This window comes from Mustela nigripes, chromosome 3 (assembly GCF_022355385.1).
Source record: "Mustela nigripes isolate SB6536 chromosome 3, MUSNIG.SB6536, whole genome shotgun sequence".
Lineage (NCBI taxonomy): Eukaryota > Metazoa > Chordata > Mammalia > Carnivora > Mustelidae > Mustela > Mustela nigripes.
Window position 1 is genome coordinate 124,239,688 of NC_081559.1, and position 27,690 is coordinate 124,267,377.

Below are 27,690 nucleotides of genomic sequence, written 5' to 3' on the forward strand. Positions count from 1 at the left end.
TCGCCAGGTTTACACACTTCACAGCACTCACCATAGCACATACCCTCCCCAATGTCCATAACCCCACCCCCCCTTAACCCTCAGTTTGTTTTTTGAGATTAAGAGTCACTTATGGTTTGTCTCCCTCCCAATCCCATCTTGTTTGACACAATGTCCTAGAAAAGTAATCATCTAAAATATACCTTTGATCAAAAGAGAAAAGAAACATGGAAATAATAATAGATCATAAGTTAGTTAGATCATAAAATGTAAACAAAGGTAAGCTGGGTAATCCAAAAGGACAAAAACAGAAAATCCCAGAAACATCAAGCCACTTAAATCAAAAAATATTTTTAATATGGTGTACAGTAAGCATCCAACCCATCCATTCACTTATTTCTTCACTGATTCTGCAAATGTTTACTGACTGCCTACTACATGCTAGTTCTAGGGCCTGATGTATAAAAGTGATCAGTTTGAGATAAAAATCTCTGCCCTTGCGGAACTTAGTAGAAATTCTAGAGAGGGAGATAAACAATAAACAAGATACATAAGTAAAATGTGATATGCTGAATAGTGACAACAAGAAGACATAAAATGTAGCAGGGAAGAAGTATGTTGTAGGGCAGTAGAAGAATGGCTATTCTTTAAGATACGGTGCCTGGTTTTATTCATACTAACTAGCCAAAAATTAGAAACTACCTAATGCCCATCAGCTGATGAATGGATAGACAAAGAGTGGTTCATCCATACAATGAAATGTTATTCAGCCAAAAAAGAAATGAAGTACAATTCATACTATAGGGCTGAGGAACCCCCAAAACATCATGCTAAGTGAAATAAGCAAGAAACAAGAGATCGCATACTGGATGATTCCATTTATGTGAAATGTCTGTAAAAGGCCTATCTACAGAGTCAAGAGATCAGCGGTTGCCTGGGGTAAGGGTAGGAACAGAGATTAACAGTAAATGAGCACAGGTTAATTATTAGGGTGATAAAAATGTTCTAAAACTGATCAATGACAAAAGTTGTACACTTTGGCAAATCAAAAAACTACTGAAATGGACAAATGCCAGGGGCAAATTATATATGCAAAATATGCTGCAATAAAGCTGCTATTTGTTTTCAAAGATAGGGTAGCTAAGGAAAAGGTGGTATTAGAATGACAATTTAGAGGAAGTGAGCCTAGCAGGCATCTCACCTTCCAGCCCATGGAGTAAAAACACAAAGGCCCTGAGGTGGGAGTGTGCCTGGTATATTCAGGAGCAAGCAAGAAGTAAAGTATGGCTAGAGCAGGGGCACTTGGGTGGCTCAGACAGTTAAGTATCTGCCTTCAGCTCAGATAATCTCCAGGCCCTGGGATCTAGCCCCAAGCTGGTCTCCCAGCTCAGCAGGGAATCTGCTTATCCCTCTGTCTCTCTTCCTGCTTGTGCCTTCTCTCTCAAATACATAAATAATATCTTAAAAAAAAAAAAAAAAAGATAAGGCTAGAGCAGAGTAAGCCAAGAAGAAAGGAACTGAATGAAGATGAGGTTTGACAATAATGGAAACTGGATGGTGTAGGACCATACAGGCCTGACATAGAGTGAGCTGCCCTCCATCCTAACCTCTGTTACACAACAATGCACAGAGCATCCTAGCCACTGCAGAAAGTTAAAGGAGGGTGGCCTGTGTAGGGAGGTACAGAGATAGAAAGAAGTGAAATCATAACATGCAACTGGTGACTGAGAAAACCCAAAAGAAACTGTAGATAAACTACAGAATAACAGAATGTAGCAAAGTCTCTAGATACAAGATCAATATTTAACAATCAATTGCATTTTTTATATATCAGTGAAAATATTAAAAGTACTTAACATAAAAATGGAAGCTTTTAAAACTAACAAAAAAGTAAATTACCCAGACTTAAAACTACTATTAAGATGTGCAAAAGTACAATGGAGAAAATTAAGATGTATGAAAAAACATTAAGGAATTACAAATGGTAAGGATGTCAATTCTCCCATCAGTAAATCTATAAATTTAATGAAAACTCCAATCAAAATCCCTATAAGTTGTCTTCTTCTTTTTTTTTTTTTTTTTAATCTCTTCTTGGAAAAAGAGCAAGCCATTTTGGTGAAAGGAAGGAAGGAAAAAAAACAAAGAATTAACATGGTGGGATGACTTCCCTGACCAAATATCAAGACTTACTTTAATGTTAGAATTAAGACTGTGGCACTTTTCCCCAAAGCTTCACTGAGAAAGCTACACATATATACATATGTGTATATATATATTCACACACACATGTGTGTACAGTGTATGTGAAGTGTATAGTGTGATGATTTGATATATTCACACACACGTTAAGTATACAGTGTGATGATTTGATATACGTATATATTATAAAATGATTACCACAATCAAGTTAATTATTAATTAATGCATCTATTACTTATTTTTTTCTTCTGTGGTAAGAACGGTTAAGATCTACTCTTGAAGCAAATTCCAAGTACATGATACAGCATTAACCATAGCAATCTGACTATGTATCCGATGCTTAGAACTTACCTTATTTATAACTAAAAGTTTACCCTTAGACCAACATCCCCTCCATTCCCTAGACTCTGGCAATCACCATTCTAATCACTTTTTCTATAAGCTCAACATTTTTTTTTTAGATCCCACATACTACTGATACCACACAATACTCTCTCTGTGTGGCTTACAGTTTCAGGTGGTCTATTTAAATCTTTTGAACATTTTTTTTTTAATTTCATTTATTTGACAGAGAGAACAAGAGGGAATACAAGCAGGGGGAGCGGGAGAGGGAGAAACAGACTTCCTGCCAAGCAGGGCGCCTAAGCGACCTGAGCCAAAGGCAGAAGCTTAAGGACTTGAGCTACCCAGGCACTCCTCTTGTGCGTTCTGAGTTAGTTTCTGTAGAGTGGTGTAAGATAGGGATCCAGTTTTATTCTTTTGGATATAAACAGTTTTCCCAGCACCTTTATTGAGAAAACTATCATTTCCCTGTGGTATGTTCTTGATGCCTTGTCAAATACTAGTTAAATGTGTATGTGTGGATTTATGTCTATCTTCCTTTGATCTAAGTATATGTTTTATGCCACTACCATACTGTTTTGATTAAAGTAGCTTTGTAATATAGTTTTAAATCAGGAAATGTGATGCTGCCAGCTTTGTCTTTCTTGCTTAAAATTGCTTCAGCTAGGGGTGCCTGGGTGGCTCAGTGGGTTAAAGCCTCTGCCTTCGGCTCAGTTCATGATCCCGGGGTCCTGGAATCAAGTCCCACATCAGGCTCTCTGCTTCGGCAGGGAGCCTGCTTCCTCCTCTCTCTGTCTCTCTCTGCCTGCATCTCTCCCACTTGTGATCTCTGTCAAATAAATAAATAAAATCTTAAAAAAAAAAAAATTGCTTCAGCTACTTGTCTCTTTTGTGATTCCATGTAAATTTTGTGTTATTTATTCTATTTCACTGAAAACTGACATTGGAATTTTTTTTTCTTTTCTTTATTTCTTTTCAGCTTAACAGTATTCATTGTTTTTGCACCACACCCAGTGCTCCATGCAATACATGCTCTCCCCAATACCCACCACCTGGTTCCCCCAACCTCCCACTCCCCACCCCTTCAAAACTCTCAGGTTGTTTTTCAGAGTCCATAGTCTCTCATAGTTCACCTCCCCTTCCAATTTCCCTCATCTCCCTTTTCCTCTCCATCTCCCCATGTCCTCCATGTTATTTGTCATGCTCCACAAATAAGTGAAACCATATGATAATTGACTCTCTCTGCTTGACTTTTTTCACTCAGCATAATCTCTTCTAGTCCCGTCCAGGTTGCTACAAAAGTTGGGTATTCATCCTTTCTGATAGAGGCATAATACTTCATAGTGTATATGGACCACATCTTCCTTATCCATTCGTCCATTGAAGGGCATCTTGGTTCTTTTCACAGTTTGGTGACCGTGGCCATTGCTGCTATAAACAGATGGCCCTCCTTTTCACTACATCTGTATCTTTAGGGTAAATACCCAGTAGTGCAATTGCAGGGTTATAGGGAAGCTCTATTTTTAATTTCTTAAGGAATCTCCACACTGTTCTCCAAAGTGGCTACACCAACTTGCATTCCCACCAACAGTGTAAGAGGGTTCCCCTTTCTCCACATCTCTCCAACACAGGCTGTTTCCTGTCTTGCTAATTTTGGCCATTCTAACTGGTATAAGGTGGTATCTCAATGTGGGTTTTTATGTTTTTGTTTTTTTTAAATTTTTAATTTTTTATAAACATATAATATATTTTTATCCCCAGGGGTATAGGTCTGTGCATCGCCAGGTTTACACACTTCACAGCACTCACCATAGCACATACCCTCCCCAATGTCCATAACCTCACTCCCCTCTCCCAACCCCTGCCCCCAGCAACCCTCAAGTTTGTTTTTTCAGATTAAGAGTCACTTATGGTTTGTCTCCCTCCCAATCCCATCTTGTTTCATTTATTCTTCTCCTACCCCTTTAACTCCCCATGTTGCATCTCCACTTCCTCATATCAGGGAGATCATATGATAGTCTGACATTGGAATTTTGATAGGGATTGCACTAAATGTGTTGACTGCTTTGAGCAGCATGGACAGTTTAACAATACCAATTTTTCTAATCCAAGAAATGCAACACCTTTCCATTTTTTATGTGTCTTCTTCAACTATTTTTACCAATGACAGAGTTTTTAGATCTTTCACCTCCCTGGTTAAATTTATTTTTAAGAATTTTATTGTTTTTGATCCTATTGTAAATGGAATTGTTTTCTTAATTCCTCTCACAAATAGTTCATTGTTCTTAATTCACAGAAATAAAATGGTTTTTGTTTGGGTGCCTGGGTGGCTCAGTTGGTTGGGCACCTGCGTTCAGTTCAGGTCATGATCCTGGAGTCCTGGGATTGAGTCCCTGCTTCTCCCTCTGACCTTCACCTTCTTGTGCTCTCTCTTTAAATCAGTAAAATCTTAAAAAAAGATTATTACAGTTATTATTATTAGTTCTAATAGTATTTTGCTAAGAATTTTAGTTTTCTATATGTAAAATCATGTCATCTGCACATAGATAATTTTATTTCTTCTTTTCTGATTTGGATGAATTTTATTTCTTTTACTTACTTAGCTCTGGCTAGGACTTCCAATATTGAATTAAAAAGTACTTGCGCATCCTTGTCTTCCTAATGATGTTAGAAGAAAAGCTTTCAGATTTTCATGAATGGGTCTCATGTTAGCTGTGAGCTTGTCATATATCGCCTTTATTATGTTGAGGTGTATTTCTTCTATACCTAATTTGTTGAGTTTTTATCATGAAAAAAATGTTGAATTTTGTCAAGTTCTTTTTATCTTTTTATTTTTATAGTGAGATATATATATTTTTATATATTTTTATCTTTCATTCTGCTCAGGTGGTATATCACATTGACTAATTTGCATATATGGAAACCATCCTTCATCCCAGGTTAAATCCCACTTAATCATGATGTTTGATTCTTTTAATGTCTGTTGAATTATTTTGCTAGCACTTTGTTGAGGATTTTTGCATGTTATGAGCATGAGAAATAATAGCCTGTGATTTTCTTTTCTTATAGTACCCTGCATAGCTTTGGTATCAGGGTAATGTTGGCTTCATAAAGGGGAGTTTGGAAGTGTTCCATCCTCTTCAATTTGGGGTTAGAATTTGGAAAGGACAGGTATTAATTTTCCTTTAATTGTTTGGTAGACCAGTGAAGACATCTCATGGGATTTTCTTTACCAGGAAGTTTCACTAATGATTCAATCTCCTTACAGGTCAGTTCAGGTATTCTATTTCTTCATGAATCAGTCCTAGTAGGTTGCGTGTTTCTACGAATTGATCCATTTCTTCTAGATTATCCAATCCGTTGGCCTAGCGTTGTTAATAGTCGTCTCTCATGATCATTTGTATTTGCAGTATCAGGTATAATGTTTATGCTTTCATTTATGAATTTTATTTTTAGAGAGAGAGAAAGAGAAGAAGGGTAGTAAAGGGAAAGAATCATAAGCACCCTCTGAGCTGAGTGCAGAACTCAATCTCACGACCCTGAGATCATGATGTGAGCCAAAATCAAGAGCTGGACACTTAACCAACTGAGCCACCCAGGTGCCCCCTTTTTAGTTAATTTCAAGATTTTATTTCCCTTGTGATTTCTTCTTGAACCCACTGATTGTTCAAAGGTACACCGTTTAATTTTCATAGGTCTGTGTATCTTCCAGCTTTTGTCCTGTCATTGACACCACCGTGTTCAAAAAAGACCTATGATTATCATTTTAATCTTCAATTTGTTAGGACTCGTTTTCTGCCTTACAGGCTATCTACCCTGGAGAGTACTCCATATGAGCTTGAGAAGAATGTGTATTCTGCTACTGTTGAATGAAATGGGTTATACATTTCTGACAGTGCCTATACCAGTGTGAAAATAGTACAAGTTTATTATTTCCTTATTGATGACCTGTCCAGATGATGTATCCATTGGTGAAAGTGAGGTACAGAAGTCTCTATTATTATTGCACTGCTATCTGTTTCTGTACCCAGATCTATAATATGTGCTCGATATATTCAGTGCTCTGATGTTGGGTGCATATGTATTTACAATTATTTTATCTCCTTGATAAACTGACCCTTTTATCATTACATAAATTCTTCTTTGTCCCTTGTTAGAGTTTTTTTACTTAAAGTCTATTCTGGGGGCGCCTGGGTGGCTCAATGGGTTAGGCCTCTGCCTTCGGCTCGGGTCGTGATCTCAGGGTCCTGGGATCGAGCCCCACATCGGGCTCTCTGCTCAGCGGGGAGCCTGCTTCCTCCTCTCTCTCTGCCTGCCTCTCTGCCTACTTGTGATCTCTGTCTGTCGAATAAATAAATAAAATCTTTAAAAAAAAAAAAGTCTATTCTGTCTGATAACAGTATAGCTATCCCATTCTCTCTGGGTTTCCATTTGCATGGAATATTTTTTTTCTACCCCTTCACTTCGATCCTATGTGTGTCTTTAAAGCTGAAGTGTTTCTCTTATTGGTGGCATACATTTTGGTCTTTTCTCTCTTTTTTTTTTAATCCATTCACCTGGTCTGTTTTTGACTGGAGAATTTAGTTCATCTACATTTCAAATAATTAGTAATGTGGACTTACTAATGCCATCCTGTTAATTGCTTCCTGTCTTTTTGTGGCTTCTTTGTTCCTTTCTTAGAACTCTCTAAATGTCTTCCTTTCTGATATGATTATTTTCCATGGTGGTATCCTTTGTTTGTCTATCAGAGGTTTTTGTCTTGTGGTTATCATGAGACTTACATAAAATATCTTATAGTTATAACAGTCTAATTTAAGTTGATAACAACTTTGATTGCATATGAACTCTTCCCTCTTTCACTCCTTCTACAACATGTTTTTAATGTTACATCTTTTTATATTCTATATCTGTTAACAAATTTTTGTAGCTATAGTTTTAAAAAAAACTCATCTTTTAACTTTTATATTAAATGATTTACATACCACTATTACATTCAAAAATTCTGAATTTCATTATATACTCATTTTTTATATTACTATTTAGCATCCTTTCATTTCAACTTGAAGAACTCCATTTAACATTTCTTGTAAGGCAGATCTAGTGGTGGTGCATTTATTTGCCTGGGAAAGTCTTTATCTTTTCTTCATTTCTAAAGACAGAGTGTTACAAGGTAAAGTATTCTCAGTTGGCAGGTTTTTTTGTTTTTGTTTTTCTTTCAGCACTCCAAATATATCCTGCTCTCTTTTGGCCTATAGGGTTTCTGGTAAAACATTTGCTGATAGCTTTATGGGGGTTCCCTTCTATCAGATGAGTTTTTTTTCTACTGCTTTCAAAATTCTTTGGGTTTTGACAGTTTTATTATAATGTATCTCAGTAAGTTCTCTCTGAGTTGAATTTGTGAACTTTTGAGTTTCACACAGCTAGATATGCCTATATCACCCCTGATTTGGGAAGTTTTCAGCACCATTCCTTTAAATAAACTTTCTGCCTTTTCTCTCTCCTTCTCTGGGACTTCTGAAATGTAAATAGTTACACTTGATGGTGCCCCATAATGCACACAGGTTTTCTTTACTTGTTTTATTTATTTTCTTTTTTCTCTGTTGACTGCATGATCTCAAAGGATCTGTTTCTGAGTTCGTGGATTCCTTCTTCTGCTTGATCAAGTCTTCTGCTGATTCCTGCATTTTCATTTCTTGTATTCTTCAGCTCTAAATTTCTAGCAGCTTTTTAAACTTCTCTGTTTTATCTCTTTTTCATTCATATATTGTTTTCCTGATTTCTTTGAGTTGTTTGTGTTTTCTTAAGCTCACTGAACTTCCCTAAAACAATTATTTTGAATTCTTTGACAGACAATTTATAGATCTCTATTTTGGGGGGAGCAGTTATTAAGAAATTATATTCCTTTGGCAATGTTTTATTTCCTTAATTTTTTTGTACTCCTTGAAGTTTTGCATTGCTGTCTTCACTTCTGAAGGAAGTTATCTCCTCCACTCTTTCCTGACTGGCTTTGGGAGACAGCTGTCTCACCTTGAGTCTGATGTGGAATTCAGAGGCTTTCTCTGACCTTTTCTGTAGATGTGCCTTCTCCACACTCTCTGTTCCCTCCTGGAGGGCATTCTTAAGATTATATGCTTTGTCTCAATTCCACAAACCCAGACCAGGTCCTTTTGTACCATCTTGCAGACATCAAGTTAAAGTATTTTGGATTTAGAGCCCATACGCTTAGTAATACTACAATGCTAGGCTATGTCAGATGAATGAATCTAAGAGTAACACCATACAAACACCACAGAATAAACTTAAACAACAAATGTGACTCCCAGAAACAACAAAGTAGTTCACCAACTACAAACCCTTGTAGTTTACAAAAATGGCGATGCCAAGTCTAGGAAGCAACTACTGTGCCTTATGATTTAAGAATTTTGCCTAAAGTTCAAGTCAGCTTCTCCATATATTTTCAATATAGTATGACCTGACAAATTATAGAAGTGTATTTGAAAACATCTTTCCTGAGAAACAAATGAAGCAGGAGAACATCAGCACAATGTCCTCATCTGCTTTTGCACAACTGCTACTGGTAACCTGCCACTACCATTACACACCTACAAATTGAATAAATCCACTTTCCGCCACTGTAAAGAGCCTCACACATAGCTGGTAAGATCACAAGCAGTAAATCTATCCCAGTTCTTCTCCACATTTCACTAAGTCCTCCCAATTTCAAATAAATGAAATTATGTATTCCAAACAAATCTCAATTTAAACCACCATCTAGCTCTCACTTGGATTTCTCAAATAGCTTTCAGTTGCTCTGGTCTCCTACAACGCATTCACTGATTCGTGCATTCATTCAACAACTACTAATGACCATATATTCTAAACTGTTTTGGGCACTAGGATAAAATAATGAACAAAATGGACAAAATCATGGCCTTAACGGAGCTTCCCTTTGCAACCCAGCAACTTGTCATCTTCCTAAATAAGAGTATTGTCACTCCCTGCTTAAAACTTGCCAATGGTTTTTCATTACACAGAAATAAAATCCAAACTCCTCACCATCACCTACAAAGTAAGGCATGGATGATTTGGCCTCAGTAACCTTTCTTTACTTGCATCCTTATTTCCTACACTCCAGACTTGTCTTTTCTGGTCCCTTGGCCTCAGGGCCTTTGTACTTGCTTTGTACTTGTACTCTTCTGTTCATATACACTTTTCCCAAATCTCTTCATGATGGTCTGCTTCTTATCATTCAGATCTCAGTTCAAACCACAGAGCCATACAATGGCCTGCCCTGACTATCATGGCTGAAGCAGAAGCCCCCACTCACTCTTCTAACATGGTCTTATTTTTCTTCTTCAAAACCCTTATCAGTATCTGAAATCAGTTTATTTGTTCATATGTGTACCATATGAATACTGAATACAGAATACTGACCCACCAGACCTTAAGTTTTATAAGTTCTAGGACATAATTTCCTTCATACTGTAGCTGCATCCCACTGCTGAAACTGGCATAGTAGGTGTTGAATAAATACTTCTGTATTGACAACATTATTCTTTGCCATTGTACTTTCGTTTCTTCCCCATAACCATTTCCATTCAGTCTTCTCCCTCCCTCATTGGTACTGCCTGTCTCAGTCCTCAAAAGGGAACTGAAGAATAGGAAATCAAGACTTCAAAACACAATTAATGCTATTAATATGAAAGTTCAGTAACTTTGGGGTTGAAGAGGCTTTTGGTTAATGCTTAAGGAGGTACCAACTACTGAATTTCTCCATAAATCATAACATCATAAAAAGTTCTCAGATATAGTACCTCGCACTGTGCCTATCACACAGCAGGCATTCAATAACTATTTTCTAAATGGGTACCTTCTTCTACCTTTTTAGACGCGTTTTACTATCAACACCATCTTTCACACATATACCTATAAATAAACATGTTCTAGTTTCTCACATTTTAAAAACACCACCAAAAAAATTCATAGAAACTTCTCTTAGTTTCATATAAGACCCCAGCCAAGCTCTGTAGAAGTCCAATTTCTTAAAAGTCTTGTCTTTTACTATCTCCATTTTCCCTCATCCCATCTTTTTCAATTCTGCAACCTTTCCATCAAGCCACCAAGCAAGCTCTTAAAAAGTTCACCAATGACCATTCACCATGCAGAACCATCACTAAGAGTATGTTCTGTCATTGCCAGCTCCTCAATTTATTGGGAATGTGACTTATCTAGGCTAGTCACCTAATCTTCCTGAGCTGCTAAAGTGGATGATAAATCTATCTTCCTACTGGGATCTATGGCTGAATTAATGAATAGAATAGGTAAAACAAACAAGCTTAACATTGTGCTTAACAAAGAGTAAGCATTTAGTAAATGCTGGCTGCTATTATTATTAAATGATTATTTTCCATCTTTGCCTTAGGCCTTTGATATTCCCCTTTCACACTATATTCTTTCCATAAGCAATACTGTTCCAATTAATATCACAACGATGACTCACAAATTCGTATTTCAAATTCAGATGTCTCTTCAGAGCCATATATTCAAATACCTCCTTAACATGTCCCCTTGGCCATATCAAAGACAACTCTTAACTTCATAAGTCTAAGATGGCACTTGTAATCTGCCCCCGTGGACGTATCATCCCTCACTCTTCATCTCCAGCAAAACACCAATTGTGAAAGCCAGATATAGAATACACTCTGTAACATCCTTAGAAATTCTCTCATCTCTTTCCAATTCTATCTTCACTACAAACACAGCCCCAATTTAAAATGCAGAATGTCTCTCTTGAAAAAAATCTCCTAACTGGTTTACTCCCTCCAAATGATTCTCCAAGCATCAACTCTGAGGCCTTCTAATCATTCAAAATACTGTGGGTTAGTTAAAAGTACACTGTAGTTATACCTCCTATACTGACTTATATATAGAATTAAACCTGAGATGATTCTCAGACCATTAAATGAATCTCTCTACAGGCCTAAAATATTTTCTAGCTATCTAAAGTTTGGTAAATTATTTAGCCTTTCCAAGCCTCAATTTCTGTAGCTGCAGAATGGAAGCAATAGTACTTGACTTCCTATGCTGTTGACAAGAGTACCTTAATAATGGGAATAAAAACTTAAAAGCTTAATTCAGTGCTTGCTACTGAGAACTAAATAAATGTTAGCTAGTAAACCAAGCTGAGTGTAATGTTCCCACTGCCTGAGTTCTGGTCCTCATCTCTTGCACAGCCTATTTTAACATACCCCAACTGGTCTCAAGAACCTCCAAATACCCACAGCTCAAAGCGTATTGTAGGCTTTAAACAAGCTCAGGTAAATCTGGTCTTCTTTAGTACTTTCGGATTAAATTAAAGATCACGTTCAAACTTCTTTGAGTTTGGCACATGATCCAGCCCAGTTACCTTCCTATTTTCTTCCACAGTCATTTCCCCCAATGTGCATCGGATTCAGACCTATCAGCATACTTGAATTTACTATACTACCACCTCTACTGGGCCAGCTCCTTTCAACTTGGGTTTTTTTCTGTCCGCAATGCTTATGTCTGCACTAATTGTCAAATTACTAGTTATCTGGAATTTATAGAAGAGGAAAACTGCAGCTCAAAGAAGTGAAATGACTGGCCAGGATCACATAGGTGGGTGACTAGACAAGACATCAAGGCAAGTGATTCCTTTTATTTATTTATTTATTTTTAGAAATTTATTTATTCATTTGAGGGACAGAGAGAGAGAGCACTAATGCACACAAGCAGGGGGAGTGGCAGACAGAGGGAGAGAGAGCAGCAGACTCCCGACTGAGCAGGGAGTACAGAGCTCAGGGTGGTGCTCCATCTCAGGACCCTGGGATCATGACCTGAGCTGAAGAAAGCCATTTAACTGACTGAGCCATTCAGGCACCCCTCAAGGCAAGTGTTCTAGCACGATATTAGCACTTCTCAGACTTTTCCAATGAGCACTCCTGCTGAGAGAAGAGTTTAACTCCCATCCCAGAGGTCAAGGAAGTCCTACACCCAAGACTCTGAAGAGCAAAATGAATCATTTTCAAAGTCAAAAACTTTAAATAAGTTGAAGATATAGAGGCTCACACAGTTAGAGCTCCCCGTGTGTTAAATTGAAACTACAAATCCAAGTTGTCTGTTCTGTGGCTCTAAATTCATTCCACAAACCTATCGTCAGCCTTCATTTTCATCACTATTCAGAAGGATGTAATTAAAGACAGTATCATACAAATGGCTGCAGTTACTATTACTTTCTTAAAATAAAATCAAGTACAGCCAGAGTGTTTAGAAGAAGAGGAGAAAGACTGCCCTGAGGACTCTCCCAAGAACCCTAATGTAAGAAAGGCTGAAGACAAAAGGAAATCCAGGGATCATAGGTCAAACCTGAGTTTTCTTATGATAACACACTTCTGCAGAGGAGGGCTTCTCAACCAGGGCACCAACTGAAAACTTAGGCCAGATCATTCTTTGTTATGGAGAGCTGTCACGTGCACTGTGGGCCACTGTGGGCCAGTTAACCGTCTACCTACTAGATGCCAATAGCATTCCACCCCAATTTGTGACAAACAAAAATCTCTAGACTTTGCCAAATGTCTCTCAAGGGCAAAAACACACCCCTGAGTACTCTAGAGTGTACTCAGATATACACCTGGTATAACCTTGTTCTGAGAAGTAAACATCAGGAGAATTCAAGACTGAATCTTGATTCTAGACAGGAAAATCATGAGAGAAAGTAAGACACCTCTCCCTATTTGCACAGGACACCAGGGTAAAAGAAGAAAGTATTTGTGGCTTCTCAGTGCTAATTTGCCATACGAAAGTAAACTGAGTGGGATTTGACTTAAATTCCTTATCCAAAAAATCCAGGTGAGGCTTCAAAAACGACGAGACATTGAAGACTGTATTCTGGGTGCTGCAGGAGAGGAAAGAAAAGAATCCAGAGCCGAGTTTCTACTTAGATGATAGCATTTGGACTCTAGTTTAACAACATAGTGATAAAAGGAAGCAACTCAATATGATACTACCCTACTTTGATACTGTATAAATGAACATAACCTCCTTTACCCCAGCAAAAGTCCAACATTAAAAATATACATGTGAACATTCAGTCACAAGAAAACAAAAAGTTATTTTACTTAAAGGCAGAGCCTTCAACATCTGCAATTCTGAAAGCCTAGCTTTTATGTTTAATAAAATGCAGCTCACCACCCTTGGCAGCTATTCCCATAGCATTTGCTAAAAAGTGAGAAAACAAAGCAGAATCCTGTGGAAGTTCACCAAAGCAAAAGGTCTGGTAGGGGTGGGGTGGAGTTCACATGTGAACACACATGCACATACTTCCATGTTTTTGGTATTTAAGACAATTTTGTCTTTACCCTTAAAAAAAGAAATTCAACTCTACTTCATATATTTTATTATTATTGCTTTTAATATTCCACAATTTGATGTCTTCCCAGGAAATTTACCATAAGTTTTAAGTAGCCTCCTAAAGATCTAGCTAAAATGAAGAATTAGAGAGTTCACATAAACTACAGTGTCATGAGCCTCAGATTTCCCATCTGTAAACTGGCATAAATAAAATTTACTTCTTAAAAGTTGCTGTGGCGAGGGCACCTTGGTGGCTGTTAAGCAGTTGCCGTCAGCCCAGGATCCTGGGATAGAGTTCCACCTGGGGCTCCCTGCTCTGTGGGAGGCCTGCCATTCCCCATGCTTGTGCTTGCTCTCTGTCTCTCCCTTGTTCTCCCTGTGTCAAATAAATAAGTAAAATCTTAAAAAAAATAAAAAATAAAAAAGTTGCTGTGGCGATCAAATGAAGTCCTGTGTGGCCACTATCTGGGGGCCTAAAAAACAGTCAAGAAATGGTTATCATTTCTACTGTTGTAACTATTCTACATCAACTTCTCTGAAACTCCTGTTTCTTCCACAAACTCTGAAGAGAAGAACACCTGTTTTGGAAAAAGAATATATTTTAGAAGCACATCTTACATCTATGAAAACACAACGTAAGTATTTGTGTTGATAAAGATTTATAATGATAAGGTAAGCTAGGGCAAAGAAAAATAAATTTTTGGTGTTTTGTTTCAGAATTCTCCTGTCAAATACACCTGACTGCTAGCAGCTCTGCCAGAAGCCAATGTTCCTTTCCCTGCAAAAAAATTTTTAAGGAAAAAAAAAAAAAAGAAAAAAGAAAAAAACGACAGAAAGAGGACAAAGGAGAAACAAAGCAATAATATGACAGACCAGAGGAAAGGTTACACAAGATAAGTAAATTCTACAATGACAATATTCTCCTAACTCTTCCAAGAACAACAGTAAAAGGTCAGATGCCTTCCAAAGAAGCTGGGGTTTAGATTTCACTGTTTATCTAATTAATAGAATACCACTGGAAAAAATTTTTCTTCCCAGTAGCCAAAATCTACTATTAGGTGAGTTAAGACATACACTTACAAAGCATTGCTACGCTATGCTAAGTTCTTCCTCCAGAATTATGTTTTTTAAAATTTTATTCATTCAACAGCAGCTCCACTAAAATGAATTTTAGAAGTATTAGTAACAAAATTCAAAATTCTAGATTTACCTAAGAAAACGTCAATTCCTTCCCCCAGAAATCTATCCAAATAAAATGCAAAGGTTCTTCAATTCTATCTGGAGATAATAACCGGGTAGACAGCTGAAATGAAGTTGCTGGGAAACATACTTCCAAACACCCCTTTAAAGAGCCCCCAGAGTACAAGTCATTAAGAGATCACTCCACAGCTAAAGTATATCATGAGCATACCCCCAACAAATGCCCTGCACATTAACAGCTCCGCAACAAGACTTCCACGGTTTTTAGCCCTCAATTAGCTCCTGGTAGGTCCGGCAAAAACATGAACTCTATAGTCACAACCCTTTCAACAACTACATCAAGGAGGGCTACACGGCCAAGGGGGTTCTAGTCCAACCTCCTTCATTTTAGAAAAGGGCCTGCAGTGAGGAATGAAGTTAACTTTCACAGCCTTTTCATATCCAGGCCCACCCAGAACTGAGAGTTCCAGCTTCCAGGTATAAAGCACTTACACAAACCCCGGGAGGGCCAAGAAGTTAGGTAAGGCCTCTCAGTCAGACTACCTGCAACCTCACCCATCTCGCCTGCCAACCGTTTGTACGACCTTGAGCACCTCCACTTCGCGTCTCAATTTCCACGTCTGCAAAATGAGAGTCAGGACCCCAGGCCCCGGGGCCGTCGGAGGAGTCAAGGCTCCGGGACGCGCTCCGCGGCTCCCCGGCTCCCGGACCTGGGCAGGCGGCGCCGCCCATCCGCTCCCGGCGCGCCCGGCACTCGTGGCACCCACCTGCACGTTAGGGAAGGCGGTCTTAAGCAGGTAGAACATCTTGCGGTTGGACAGCACGTCCCCGCTGGTCATCTTGTCCTCGGCGCCTTCGCGCGTCTTCCCCTTGGACTTCTCGTGGAGGACGTTGCTCTCGCGGACGCGCCTCACCTCGTCGCCGCCGCGAACAGCGGCCAACACCGACACGGCCAGCATCTCGCGGAGGTCCACCGTGCCCCCATCGGCCGCGGCCGCGGGCCCCGCCGCCCCGCCGCCGCCCGGCTCGCCGCCCAGGCCGAAGAGGCTGAAGCGGCCGGCCAGAAAGCCCGAGTACAGATGGTAGAGTACGCCGAGCCCCAGCAGGCAGAACACGGCCACCCCCAGCGGGGACAGGCGGATGCCCATAGGGGCCATGGCGCGGGAGGCCGGCGCTCGGGGCGGCGGCCCTCACAGGCCTCCCCGCGCCCGCCGCCGCCGCCGCGCTCCCGGGCCTGGCGCCGCGCTTCCTACACCGGCGTCCGCTCGCCGGCGCGCGCGCGCCCCATCGCTCCCTTCCGGGAAAGGCCGAGCCGCGCCGAGAAGCCCACCGTTGACGGGCCGCGCGCCCAACTGTCCCGGGCAGCGCGGTCCCGGGTGCTCAGCCGGGCAGCAGGTCTCACTTCCACGTTAGCCAACGGCTGCGAGGTGAAAGGGGAGCGTGGGTGTGTATCCGGGTTACGCGAGGAGGCGGGGCGGGGCGGGGGTACTATAGGCCACGCCCTCGGGGCGGGGCGACCCTGGGGGCGGGACGACGGTCTACCAGTTTAGGGAGCTGCTAAATTGCTCCTTGTCCTTTAGTCCGGATGGAGCAATGTTTGAGTTTTCGAATCACTCTTCCGTGTGACGGGACAATTTTCCATGGAGGGAAGGTGCTGAGTGCCTTGCGCAAATTCAAATTAAATCTCTCTTCGAACGAAGATGTATGGCTGAAATGAGGTGTACTATTTAGTTTTTAGAGTACCCATCGATCTCAGAATATTGGCGAACGGAGGAAATTACAAGCCATTTTCAGAGAGATCGGTATGCTTTTTTTCTCTGGCGCTCATGGAAACAGAGCCTGTAGCTTTAAATCGCTTCTCTGCCCTGGGAGAGGTGGGCAGTGACCAGTACTGGAGAATTTTACTTGGCTCTTTAGTGTATTGGTCTATCTGTGGTTATCTAAACGTGTGTGCATTTACAACTGTATATTATATAGATTTTTCCCTATATCTCCATTTGCCAGAATAAACCATCCTTTATGCGGCTGAAAAACATGGCTTTGATTCTGGACTTATGTCCAGAAAATGCCTGAGGCTTCTCTCCTTTCCAAGGATGGTTTATACGTACCTTTCCTCCAGAGGTCCAGAAAGAGGAAAGGTCTGAGAAAACCCAGTTGATGTAAAGATTATTACAGGATGGTCAGTCAATCTAGAATATGTAATCTTTGAGTCAGTATAGTCCCTCCAAAGGTATTTGGAGAAGCCTTTAACAGATGTAACTGCCTTGTATGCCACTTACCTTAGCAGTCATAGTTAATACTAAATTTTAGTAAGTATTATAATAAGCATTAATAAATTCCTCTTCCATCTCATAAGTGAATATTAGGATGTGCAGTATCACTCTCAGGTATTAGAACAGTTATATAAAATCAGCTTAAAATGCAGCCTATTTTACAGTTCATAGGCAAAAGTCATTGGCTTTAAGTGGGCTTTAATAAACATTAATGACCTTAAAAACTGGAAATATACGAAATGGATTCTGAACATCCTTTGTTAAGCAAGTCCTTAGAAACAGGCTAACCTTCACCACTTCTCAGGAGTTCAGAACATCTGTAGAATTTGCATATGGCTATATAGATACAATAAACAAAGACTTTTGATTGCTTGGTTTCCCTGGCAGCAATCTGTAACTAGCTTAAAAATAATCACAGCACAGAATCAAGTACAAATACAAATCAATGAAAGAACAGTCTCTGGAGTGTTGACAGCACCAGATCTTAAGGAACTGGCACTGTTTTTGTCAGCTTTTGGGAACAAATTCACAATTAAGCAAAGCTGCTTTCAAAAGAAATTTGAAAGTGAAGGTCACAGGGTAATTATGGCTACCAAATCCAGAGATAAAGATCCCGGTTGAAGTAGACTTAAAAGTTCAACAGAACCACTTCAAACTATACTATGAGATCAGCAAAAGATACGGGTTGGGGAGTAGTTGTGAAAATATTCAAAGCATCATTAGATGATGCTTTTTTGGATGAGGTTTGTAAAAATAAACTGAATAATATTTTCCAAGGATATTAAAGAGAATTGTTGGCCCCATTCACTGTGGCATTATACAAAGCACCAGTGAGACAGCCAGAGGGATACTGAAAGCTCTAGCAATTTATGCTGCAGGGAAAGGGATTAAAGAATCGAAGGAGAAAATGCCCTGAAACAAAGTGTGAGTTTAAAGATCATAGTTCTGATAAATAAATAAATATCATAGTTCCAAAAGGGGCTCTAGTACCCAGGTGACCACAAGGGCTCTAGTACCCAGGTGACCACAAGGAATACTGATAAAATATAGCATGTGATCATTAAGAGAAACTGTGTGTTGAGGAAATGCAATTAATTACATGTGGGACAGTGATGTTGTCTTAGAAACTTCACAGGAATTTGATTGCAAGTAACTTGCTTTCTCAGTAGCAAGTGGTCAGAGGCTCTAAAGAATGCTTAACTGGGTGGCCTGGGTGGTGCAGTTGGTTAAGCATCTGACTGTTGGTTTTGGCTCAGGTCATGCCCTCAGGGTGGTGATATCAAGCCCAGCCCTGTGTCCCACTCCATGCTTACTGAGGCAGCTTGAGATTCTCTCACTCTTTGCCCCTCCTGCTCACTCTCTTTCAAAAAACAAACAAAAAAGAATGCTACATACCAATGAAAATTATATGCAAGTAAATGTAAACTAAAAGATTTGTGAACTGAGGCAAACTGGACTTTCAAAAATAACTTTTTTTCTAAGTGTTGAAGAAGATGAGGCAGACCTCATTATTCTGTATAAATACCAATAGCAGCAAGCATTGACACACAATAGAAACTTCCTTAACAACTTTCCCCTTCACTAGCTTGGCAGACCCTGCTTGCTGCCATCTGTGTGTTTATATACAGTAAATGCCACCTTTTGAAGCACTGCCCCCTCCTACCCCCACTGTTAGAGCTTTAAATACTTCTTAAGGGTTAATTTTGTTTATTTCAACCTCATTTTTCTATTGTGGTTACTATCACAAATACATACAAGTTAAATGTTATTAAAACAGTAAAATATGAGTATAAATCTAAAGCTGAAAGCATTTAATGGCTTGATATGGGTGAGTCATTAAAAACAAAAATTACTATCAAATTAAGTGTTGGAGCAAAAACTGTATCCGATTGTAAAGAAAAAGAATCATAAAAGCTCAAACCAATGCTGAAGTCAGATTGCTTGACTTTAAGGAAACCAGGCTGGTTATCTTAAGTAATGCATTACCCATGTAGTTGAAAGTACAACTAATGAATATACTGAAAGAAAACCCTTTGTGTTGTATAAAAAGATAGACTAATGATTATATATTCAGATATTTACATCTACAACCCACTCCTATCTTGATTATATTAGACAAAGAACCGCCCCTTAAAGTCTGGATATTGCTACCTTCCTACAATACCACCTTTCTTTATGCTCTCCATTATGTATGAAATAAATAATATCCATGTATAGAACATTATTGAGATCTTAAATGATGAGGATATTTTGACTTGTCCGAATGACTCCTGGCCCCAGAATTTATCTTAGAGAAAACGGGTGTGTGTGTGTTTGTGTGTGTGTGTGTGTGTGTGTGTGTGTGTATGTGTGTGTGAAATCTCTGCCAGCTAGTTTTCTTCTTTGGTTTTTCTTTGGAAAGAGCATTTAATGGGGACAATGAAATTAATTAAGTGTTCAGGCAAGTTGAACCTTACAGACAAGTGGTTTTACTACTTTTCTGAGAAAGCAAGAACTGATGGCATTTCTTCATGTTTAAAATATTCCAAGAAGAATATTATTTGCATATTCTTGCTTGAAACGAGTTGAGCCTATAAAAACAATAATTCTATTTTGTAATAGACCCAGTGATATGGTGCTTGGTCTGCCATTAAAGTTCTCTCTATAGAAGATCATGTAATTCTTGGGATAATGGCTTTCATATATTAAGATTTCTTATGCCTATTTCTAAAACATGATCTACATCCATTCTTAAAATTGATTTTCCCAAAGATTTAGAAATACCCCACTTAAATGGGTAACTTTTTCAATTGATATAAAATAATGTGTTAGCACTGTAACCTTCTACTATGGCTCTGATCTTAGCAATAATAACAGCAAATACTTATTTTAAATAGAGGCAATGCGGTAGGTATGTAAAATAGAAAATTGCATATAATTTCTACCCTTCGAAATTGTGATCACTCTAATCCACATGATCCACATGAAGTCAGGTAGATATTTTACATATCTTTCTATCCTCTGACTTTTTGCATATATGAACTCAGTAGATATTTATGAAAGTGGACTTTTAAAAACTAGTTTTAATGAAATTTTGTCTATTGTGTAAAGTATTTTTTAAAAATCTTGAATTTAATAAATACATTGAGGACCCAACATTCCTTTTGTCTGTCCAGAACTTTCATTTCATAGGCATACAAGTCAGAAAAAATATTTGCTTTGGGGCTGTTAAGATGTCAAATATTTGTTAATTTTTGTATGTGCTCCTTATTAAATCCAATGCCTGGCAAAGCATCAATTTAGTTAGTAATATAAACTTTCCCACACTATATTTTTTTCTCTGAGTGGTCCAAACTCATACTACATATTTTCTCTGCTATCTACCTGTAACTAGAGGTAAAATTTATCTTCTTAAAACTCCATTTAGTTAAAAAAAAAAAAAAGCCCACAATATAGTATCTAAAATTTCCTAGTCTCCAAAAATAGCAATTGAGTATGTTTATTAATCACGATCAGAATGTGTCATTTATGGCATTGTGTTTATGATTTATATTACAGAAGAACCCCAATATAATACAGGTTGTTATTGCACATTCCTAGGTAAAATGCAAGCCAAATCATGTCACCCAGAATGTAAGAACTCAGTGTATTTAATAATATCTTAGCCAGTGTATCTCAAATGTATTGTCAATGAGAAAAGGTGAAAAAAATATATTTTTAAAGGAAAATTGCCCTAACACTGTTTGCCCTACTACATGAAATATTATTCTGTGTGTTTAAACCCTCTGAATTTATTTCATGATTCTATTAATGACTCACTGTTTGGAGACAGTTTTCTGTGAGTCTCTATTTCTCTTTGTCTTTCCAGCACAGGCACTGACTCCCTTATGAAGAATGCTATCCTTTCAAGGCTGTTTGTTGTACAAACAGCCTTGAAAAACAGAGATAGTGTCTTCCTCCAGAGAAAAAGACAAGTTTGTTTCCTGCACATTGAAATAAAGATAATGGGAGGCAGGCTTACTGTTTCAAGGTTCCTGAGCTCAGAATTCTGCTCCTCTGGACCCTCTTAGTGTCACTCAGTGAGAAATGAGGCCTGAGAAACAGGGGCCAATGCTGACTCTGAATGCCTCAGTTGCCTTGTCTCTGAGCCAGGACTCTCATGTCTTCTGCCAGCATCCATGAAACTTGTATGCTAACAGGTTAGCTGCAGGTAGGGTAAAGTCTCAAACAATATTCCCACATTATCAATTTAGCCATAAGGCCAATTTTGCCAATTTATTTCTATACCTTAGTCCCAAAGCAAATAGAAAATGTATTTTTCTGCAGCATCAACTTACTAATACAGCATTATGCTACAAAGTGTCTTCCAGAAGCACCTCCTCTTTTAGCAGAATGAAATCTCTTACTCCTTTCTATTCACCCAGGAGCTTCACTTAGAGCTTCCTGCTAATCCTGGGAATTTCCATAGTTGGCAGAGATGGGACACACCCATATTGCTCTAGATGAGAAGCATTCCTGTAAGACTATCTGTAGTAATGAGGAACCCCAGGAACATTCTCAACAACTTAGATTCATTCTGTGTCTCATTGCTTCTACAACCATATTATTCCACAGATCATGAAGTGCTTCAAAGTTGACTCATAGTCATGAAGAATGCAAAACAGCTCTAGTAACCCATGTTTCTTCCATGCATCGTATTTACACCAGCAAGAAAACCTCAGATTAGGTCACTCATACTGGCAGTGTTCCACATCAAGTTACTTGTCATGTGGTACTTCCCATATACATCTCGCTGGGTGCCTTTGGCTCTGGACCAATCATTTCATCCAGGATAAGCAGGGTTACTTCCATTGCATATCCACACATATAGCAAAAGCCATAGCCACTTGAAGAATAGCTTAATGTTGCTTTCCTTTGCAGAGGGCCATGGGCAGATATAGTCATTATTGGCCATCTACTAGTGCCTCAAGTAACATCTTAACATCCTTATGCCTCACTACAAAGTTACAAACACCTGCCAGGTAAACATCGAATCAGGAAAGTCTAGCGATTAAAACACTGGAGAGATCAGTTTGCTCCATCTCTTGTTTTTGTAGGTCAGTAAGCTGAGTTCCCCCAGGGCTAAGCTGGATGGGAACCCTGGTCTTCCATTTCCTATTCAACATGATTTCCACACAATGCCCACATATGGGCCACATATCCCTTCTTTGGAAGGCAGCAAGTGCATTAGCCCCTCAAATGCAGAGCCCTCGTTTCCAGGCTCTGCCACAAAGACTGCTCCATGGAGTGGCATATTCTGTCCCTCTTTGTCTTTTTCTCTCTCTCTTTCCCTCTCAGTCCCTCCCTCCCTCTCTTTTCAGATTCAGTTGATTCACCTTAGATTTGCATATAACCTGATTCAGATTGCATTTTTAATTTTTCTCCCTTCTTGCATGCTTCTGCATGATACCACTTAATTTTAAATAGTCTCCAGTTTCTACTTTGTGAATTGCTTATTACCACAAACAACCCAGAGAAAGCAATTCTCAGGTTTTGTGCTCTTCATGATCTTCAAGCCTGGATACCACAGTCTCCAGGAGGCTTCCCTGGTGGAAGAATGGATGCCATCCTCTTTGTGTGTGCTCCAGTAGCCAACAGCATTGCCTGCCATTGCCTGATCCCAGCATCTCTTCACTGCCCAGTTACCTGGTGACTTCCCGTACTGAACTGTGAGCTCCTGGTGGACAAGACCCATACCTCTTTCTGGGTTGGTATCCCAGCACTTGGAATACCTGATGCATGCCCAGCAAGGGCTTTATAATGCATTTTGTTCCACCCACCACATTTACACCACCGTTATTTATCCCTTCCAGAATTCCTTGCTTAGCTTTGTTCATTACTTCTTATTTCTTCCTATTCCCATAGGGCAAAAGAATAAGGGAACAATCTCTCAGACACAAAATCCTACAAAAATCTAACCAAAAGATAAAAGAGCAGTAGGAGGGAGAGTTTACTACATTGAATTTCAACTGTGCATTCCTTTGTCTTTAAGCTCAGATGGCTCTCTTTTGGCCTCAGACAGATGTCAATTTTAGGGCCATCTCTTTGGAAACATGGACCAAATTTATCTATGATATTCGTGGAGCTGATCAACATAGACAATGAGTCCAGCTCTTAGCAAGTGGCAAAAGATGGACAGTTCTTAATAATTCCAGATTCTTCAAGATGCTAATTAGAAAATGACCAGCAAAATGGAATTTCTGTAAACTAAGAACAAGACGACTCAGGGGATATTTATGTGACCATGCTCCTTTTAGGCTGCTCACATCCCTCCTCATGTAGAAAGGGACAAAGTGTGCCAGGGTCAGGGCTAGTAGGAGGGGGTTGATGGCAAGAAAACTTGAGGCAACATCTGGGGTGATGGAAATATTGAATATTATTATTGTAGAGGTGGTTCCCTGACATTGGTCAAAATTCAGCAACTTGACAAATAATTAAAATCGGCATATATAAATTGTACATCAAAAAACCGATTTTTTAGGGCGCCTGGGTGGCTCAGTTGGTTGGACGACTGCCTTCGGCTCAGGTCATGATCCTGGAGTCCTGGGATCGAGTCCCACATCGGGCTCCCAGCTCCATGGGAAGTCTGCTTCTCCCTCTGACCTTCTCCTTGCTCATGTTCTCTCTCACTCTCTCTCTTTCAAATAAATAAATAAAATCTTTAAAAGAAAAAAAAAACCGATTTTTTAGAAAGAAGGAAGGACAAATCAAGTCAAGAAACAGATCCTGTATATGATAACAATGTACCTCTTTGGAGACAAAATAGAATGGGGGGAGAATTCAGCATTTCTGCCCTATCATGTTCCAACAAAATTGTCTTGATGTAATGTCTTAAGAGGATAAGAAATTTCTTCTATTCCTGTCTGGCATCATCTGCAAGCTCATTCTCCCCACCAACTCATGCAGGTAGAAATAAACACAGAATAGTCGAGGGAAAAAGTCCAGCCCTTCGGCTAGTCAGACTAGAATGCCAAGGACTGGGGAGGGGGCAAAGTGATATTTCTCTCCATTGGGCACGCTGCAGATGAATATAAATCATGAGGATGAATAAGTTCCCTGTCTGACTAGATTTGTGACTGAAGGTCCTTCAAAGATTGACCTGGATAAGAAAAACTAGGGCAGCATTTGAAAGTGATGTCACGTGTCTCCATCAATCCCGGGGCAAGGCTCCAGCCACATGCAAGGAGAAGACAAATGCCTGCTGAATAATCTGGAAGGGGGCTCTGCTTACTCCCTAACTAGAGCACTCGGGGCCAACTTCACCTAAAGCTGTCATGTCCAAGACAGGGCTCCTGAGGCTGACACTACAACGGGAACAAAGATGCAAAACCCTTTGCTTTCCCTTTATGATGGTGTATGCTTTATAACCACAGGTTGCTCTGTCTCTCTTAGAAGCTGTCTCCCCTTCTTCTGGGCATCCTTCTTCCCTTCTGGGTCTTGCCAGTTCTCCGCCATCCTCTGAGCCCTGTACAATCATCCCTTTTCCCTCCTCAGACTCCTCCCAGCAGCTCAGTCTTTACATTTCTTCTGTGCTCCTAATCTTTCCTGTTCCGCTTAGCACTGCAAGGCCTTCCTCATTATTTCTGCATAACATTCCTTGAGCTCTACCAACATGGGCTTGTCTCTCGTGCTTGAAGGAACACAGCATGGCAACCAAAGGATCATTTCCCTCAAATTCTCATTCTTGACTTGCATTTCTCATACACTGCAAAGGCCATGCTTTGCTTACTTTCCTCAGATGCTGGGCACACATTGGCTCTCTTGGGCTATCTCTGGCCGAGGAAGGCCCTTCCCTGAGGATGAGGAATTCTGTGGCCTGTGGGCCCCTGGAGAGCCTAAGACAAGGAGGCATCCTGTATTTGCACACTTCTGGTTATCCGGCAGGGTGGGACAGGCTACCCCCTGCTTCCCCTCCTTGTGCCCTCTCCCCTCCCAAGACTCTTGCCTCTGGGCCACTGTTCTGTGATTGTTGAGGAAAATTTTATGACCATGGAGGGCATCACCTCCCTCCACACCCCTTCAAGGGCTGACCAGCCTAACCGGGCCGGGCCGTGCCTGCTGGCACAGGTCTGCTGTTGACTCAGTGTGTTGTGTTTTAAATGGACACCCTTTGTTTTACTTACTTTACTAGCCTTGTAATCTAGTTTTTCTTTTTCTTTTTCTTTTTCTTTCTTTCTTTCTTTCTTTCTTTCTTTCTTTCTTTCTTTCTTTTTTAATATTTTATTTATTTGACAAATAGACACACAGTGAGAGAGGGAACAATTTCCCGGGTAGCTAGCAAAGACCTGGCCCAGTATGGTGGTTGATTGATTATAAGATGACTTGTGCCTCGAGGGAAAAAGAGAGGGAGGGGTGATTCCCAATTGCATCAACCCTACGCAACAGGAGGCTAGACTGTAAGTTTTTTCTAGGGCTTGCTGTTTTCATGGAGATTCGAAAGCTGAGAACAATGAAGAAAAGATACATTCTCAAGAGAGGCACCTGCCCCCTCATCTTCCCAGAGCTATTGTCAGGACCCTCAAGGAATAGGGCCAATCCCTCCCTTCCACCACGACATAGATCCATAGATCTGGAGCATGATCAGAGAGGAAAGGTGAAGTGGGGATCCATTAAAGCTAGTTGCTCAATGCAGTTCTTACCTTGAGCGTGCCCCAACTCTGCCTCCGATGGAATAAGAGGGGTTTGGGTGGAACCGTTTAGAGAAAAAGAACCCATGTGCCCCAGATTGTGAGGGCACAGTGTCTACCAAGTAAAAGCCTCGATGTATTTCAAACACATAGATTGACATGCACACTGTATTCTATTTACATTTAAATACACTATATGGAGAAAAGAAGAGAGAATAAAAGAATGGGAAATTGAAATGGGCAAGAAGGTGAAAGTTTGTCTCACAGTTGTGGGTTCAGCTGATGGCTTGAGTCTCAATATGCATTACAGTGATACAGGGTATCTCCCACCTTTCAAAAGTTCCTATGAGGCCACTTCACTTTCACGTAAGACCTTCTCTATTATTACTGTTTCTGCTAACCAAGGAAATCCGAAGGGGACTTTTGCTTTTATGAGAAAAGGCAAAAAGCAATACTAGTGTCCAGCATTTGTTTTGCATCTACTGAGCTTTTTCTGGGGGCCTCATGCAACCAGAGCAGTGAGGCCAACCCCACCAAGCTCCTTCCCCAGGGAACCACACTCAGCAGCTCAGAATCCAGCCACTATAGCTCTGAACTGTGTCTGTGAACATCCATGCTTCCCTTCTATTTATTTCCTTCATCTGTTAGCAAGATGTTGTTGCGGAACCTGGCCTGGATCCTGGCAGAAGAACCAAGGAGCACTCAGAGACTTTGGAGAATTGGAGGTTTACTTAACACCAGTGGGCTCAGAGGAAGTTGTTCTCCAAAGGTCTGAGCCCCTAGCACAAGCCAGGGAGGGAGATTTATACCCTCTACTTCTACATACTTGGTACTTTTGGTGTGTGCAGGAAACGGGGTAGGAAAGAAGAACCGGGAAGGGCTTTGAGACAGGGACTGGAATTCCCTTGCTGGTTTGGTCAGTCATCTTAGAGTACAGTTTTTCCCAATCATTCCCCCCTTTGATGCCCTTTTAAACACCTAGTTTGGAGGGCATCATTATCATCTATTACTATGGCCCTGCAAGGCTAATATTTGGGCAGTGGCTCGCCTGGTAACAGGTTTTCTCTGATCTTAGCAATCCATCTTAAGGTTCCTAAGGCTGCCCAATAAGCAATTAACAATAACAAGTTTCTGGGAGAATGTCCAGTCAGATGGGGCAGCAATGTAAAGTTCATCTCTTGAGGTAAGAGTGTTGGTGTCATGCCTACAATAGACAGGACCACGGTGAACAGATGTCCATCAGTTGGTGGAGGTCTCATTGAAGGTGGAGCTGGAACAGGTCTGGAGGATCTGGTAGGGCTTTCCACTGGTGTGGTTCATCCAGCTGGTGAGATCCTTCTTTACTCTAGAGTGGTGGACCCATTCGGTGACACCTAAGGCCCTGAGAGCAGTAGGGGGTGGTTAGAACAACAGTGTGGGGCACTTTCCACCATGATTTGAGAAGGTCCTTTCTAAAGCTTCTCAGGAGATGGGCCTTCTAGTTTTTCCCAAGCTTGGAGGTGTTGGGACACCTCTAAGTTTCCAATCTGTTCAAGGTCTTCTCTAAGACTACTTACTATGGTGGGGGAGGGGAGTAGCCTGCCATAGAGCTTTCTTGGTGAATTATAGTTGCAGCAATCTTTTAAATCCCGTTGACTAGAATAAACAATATCAATGACCTCCAACAGTTATGCTCTACAGAA

The 27,690-nt window shown here is 40.2% G+C and overlaps 1 protein-coding gene across 2 annotated transcripts in view; it reads right to left on the reverse strand.

Annotated features, from left to right (window-relative positions):
* Positions 1 to 16,533, reverse strand: part of BPNT2 (3'(2'), 5'-bisphosphate nucleotidase 2) — a 31,774-nt gene extending 15,241 nt beyond the window's left edge. The window contains exon 1 of one of the 2 annotated variants that reach the window (XM_059394601.1): positions 15,858 to 16,533. In XM_059394601.1, the coding sequence (XP_059250584.1) occupies positions 15,858 to 16,247 (390 nt within the window). In that variant the 5' untranslated portion in view covers positions 16,248 to 16,533. The remainder of the gene's footprint in view (positions 1 to 15,857) is intronic. The other variant, XM_059394600.1, reaches the window with a different exon arrangement.
* Between the last annotated feature and the right edge of the window lie 11,157 nt (positions 16,534 to 27,690).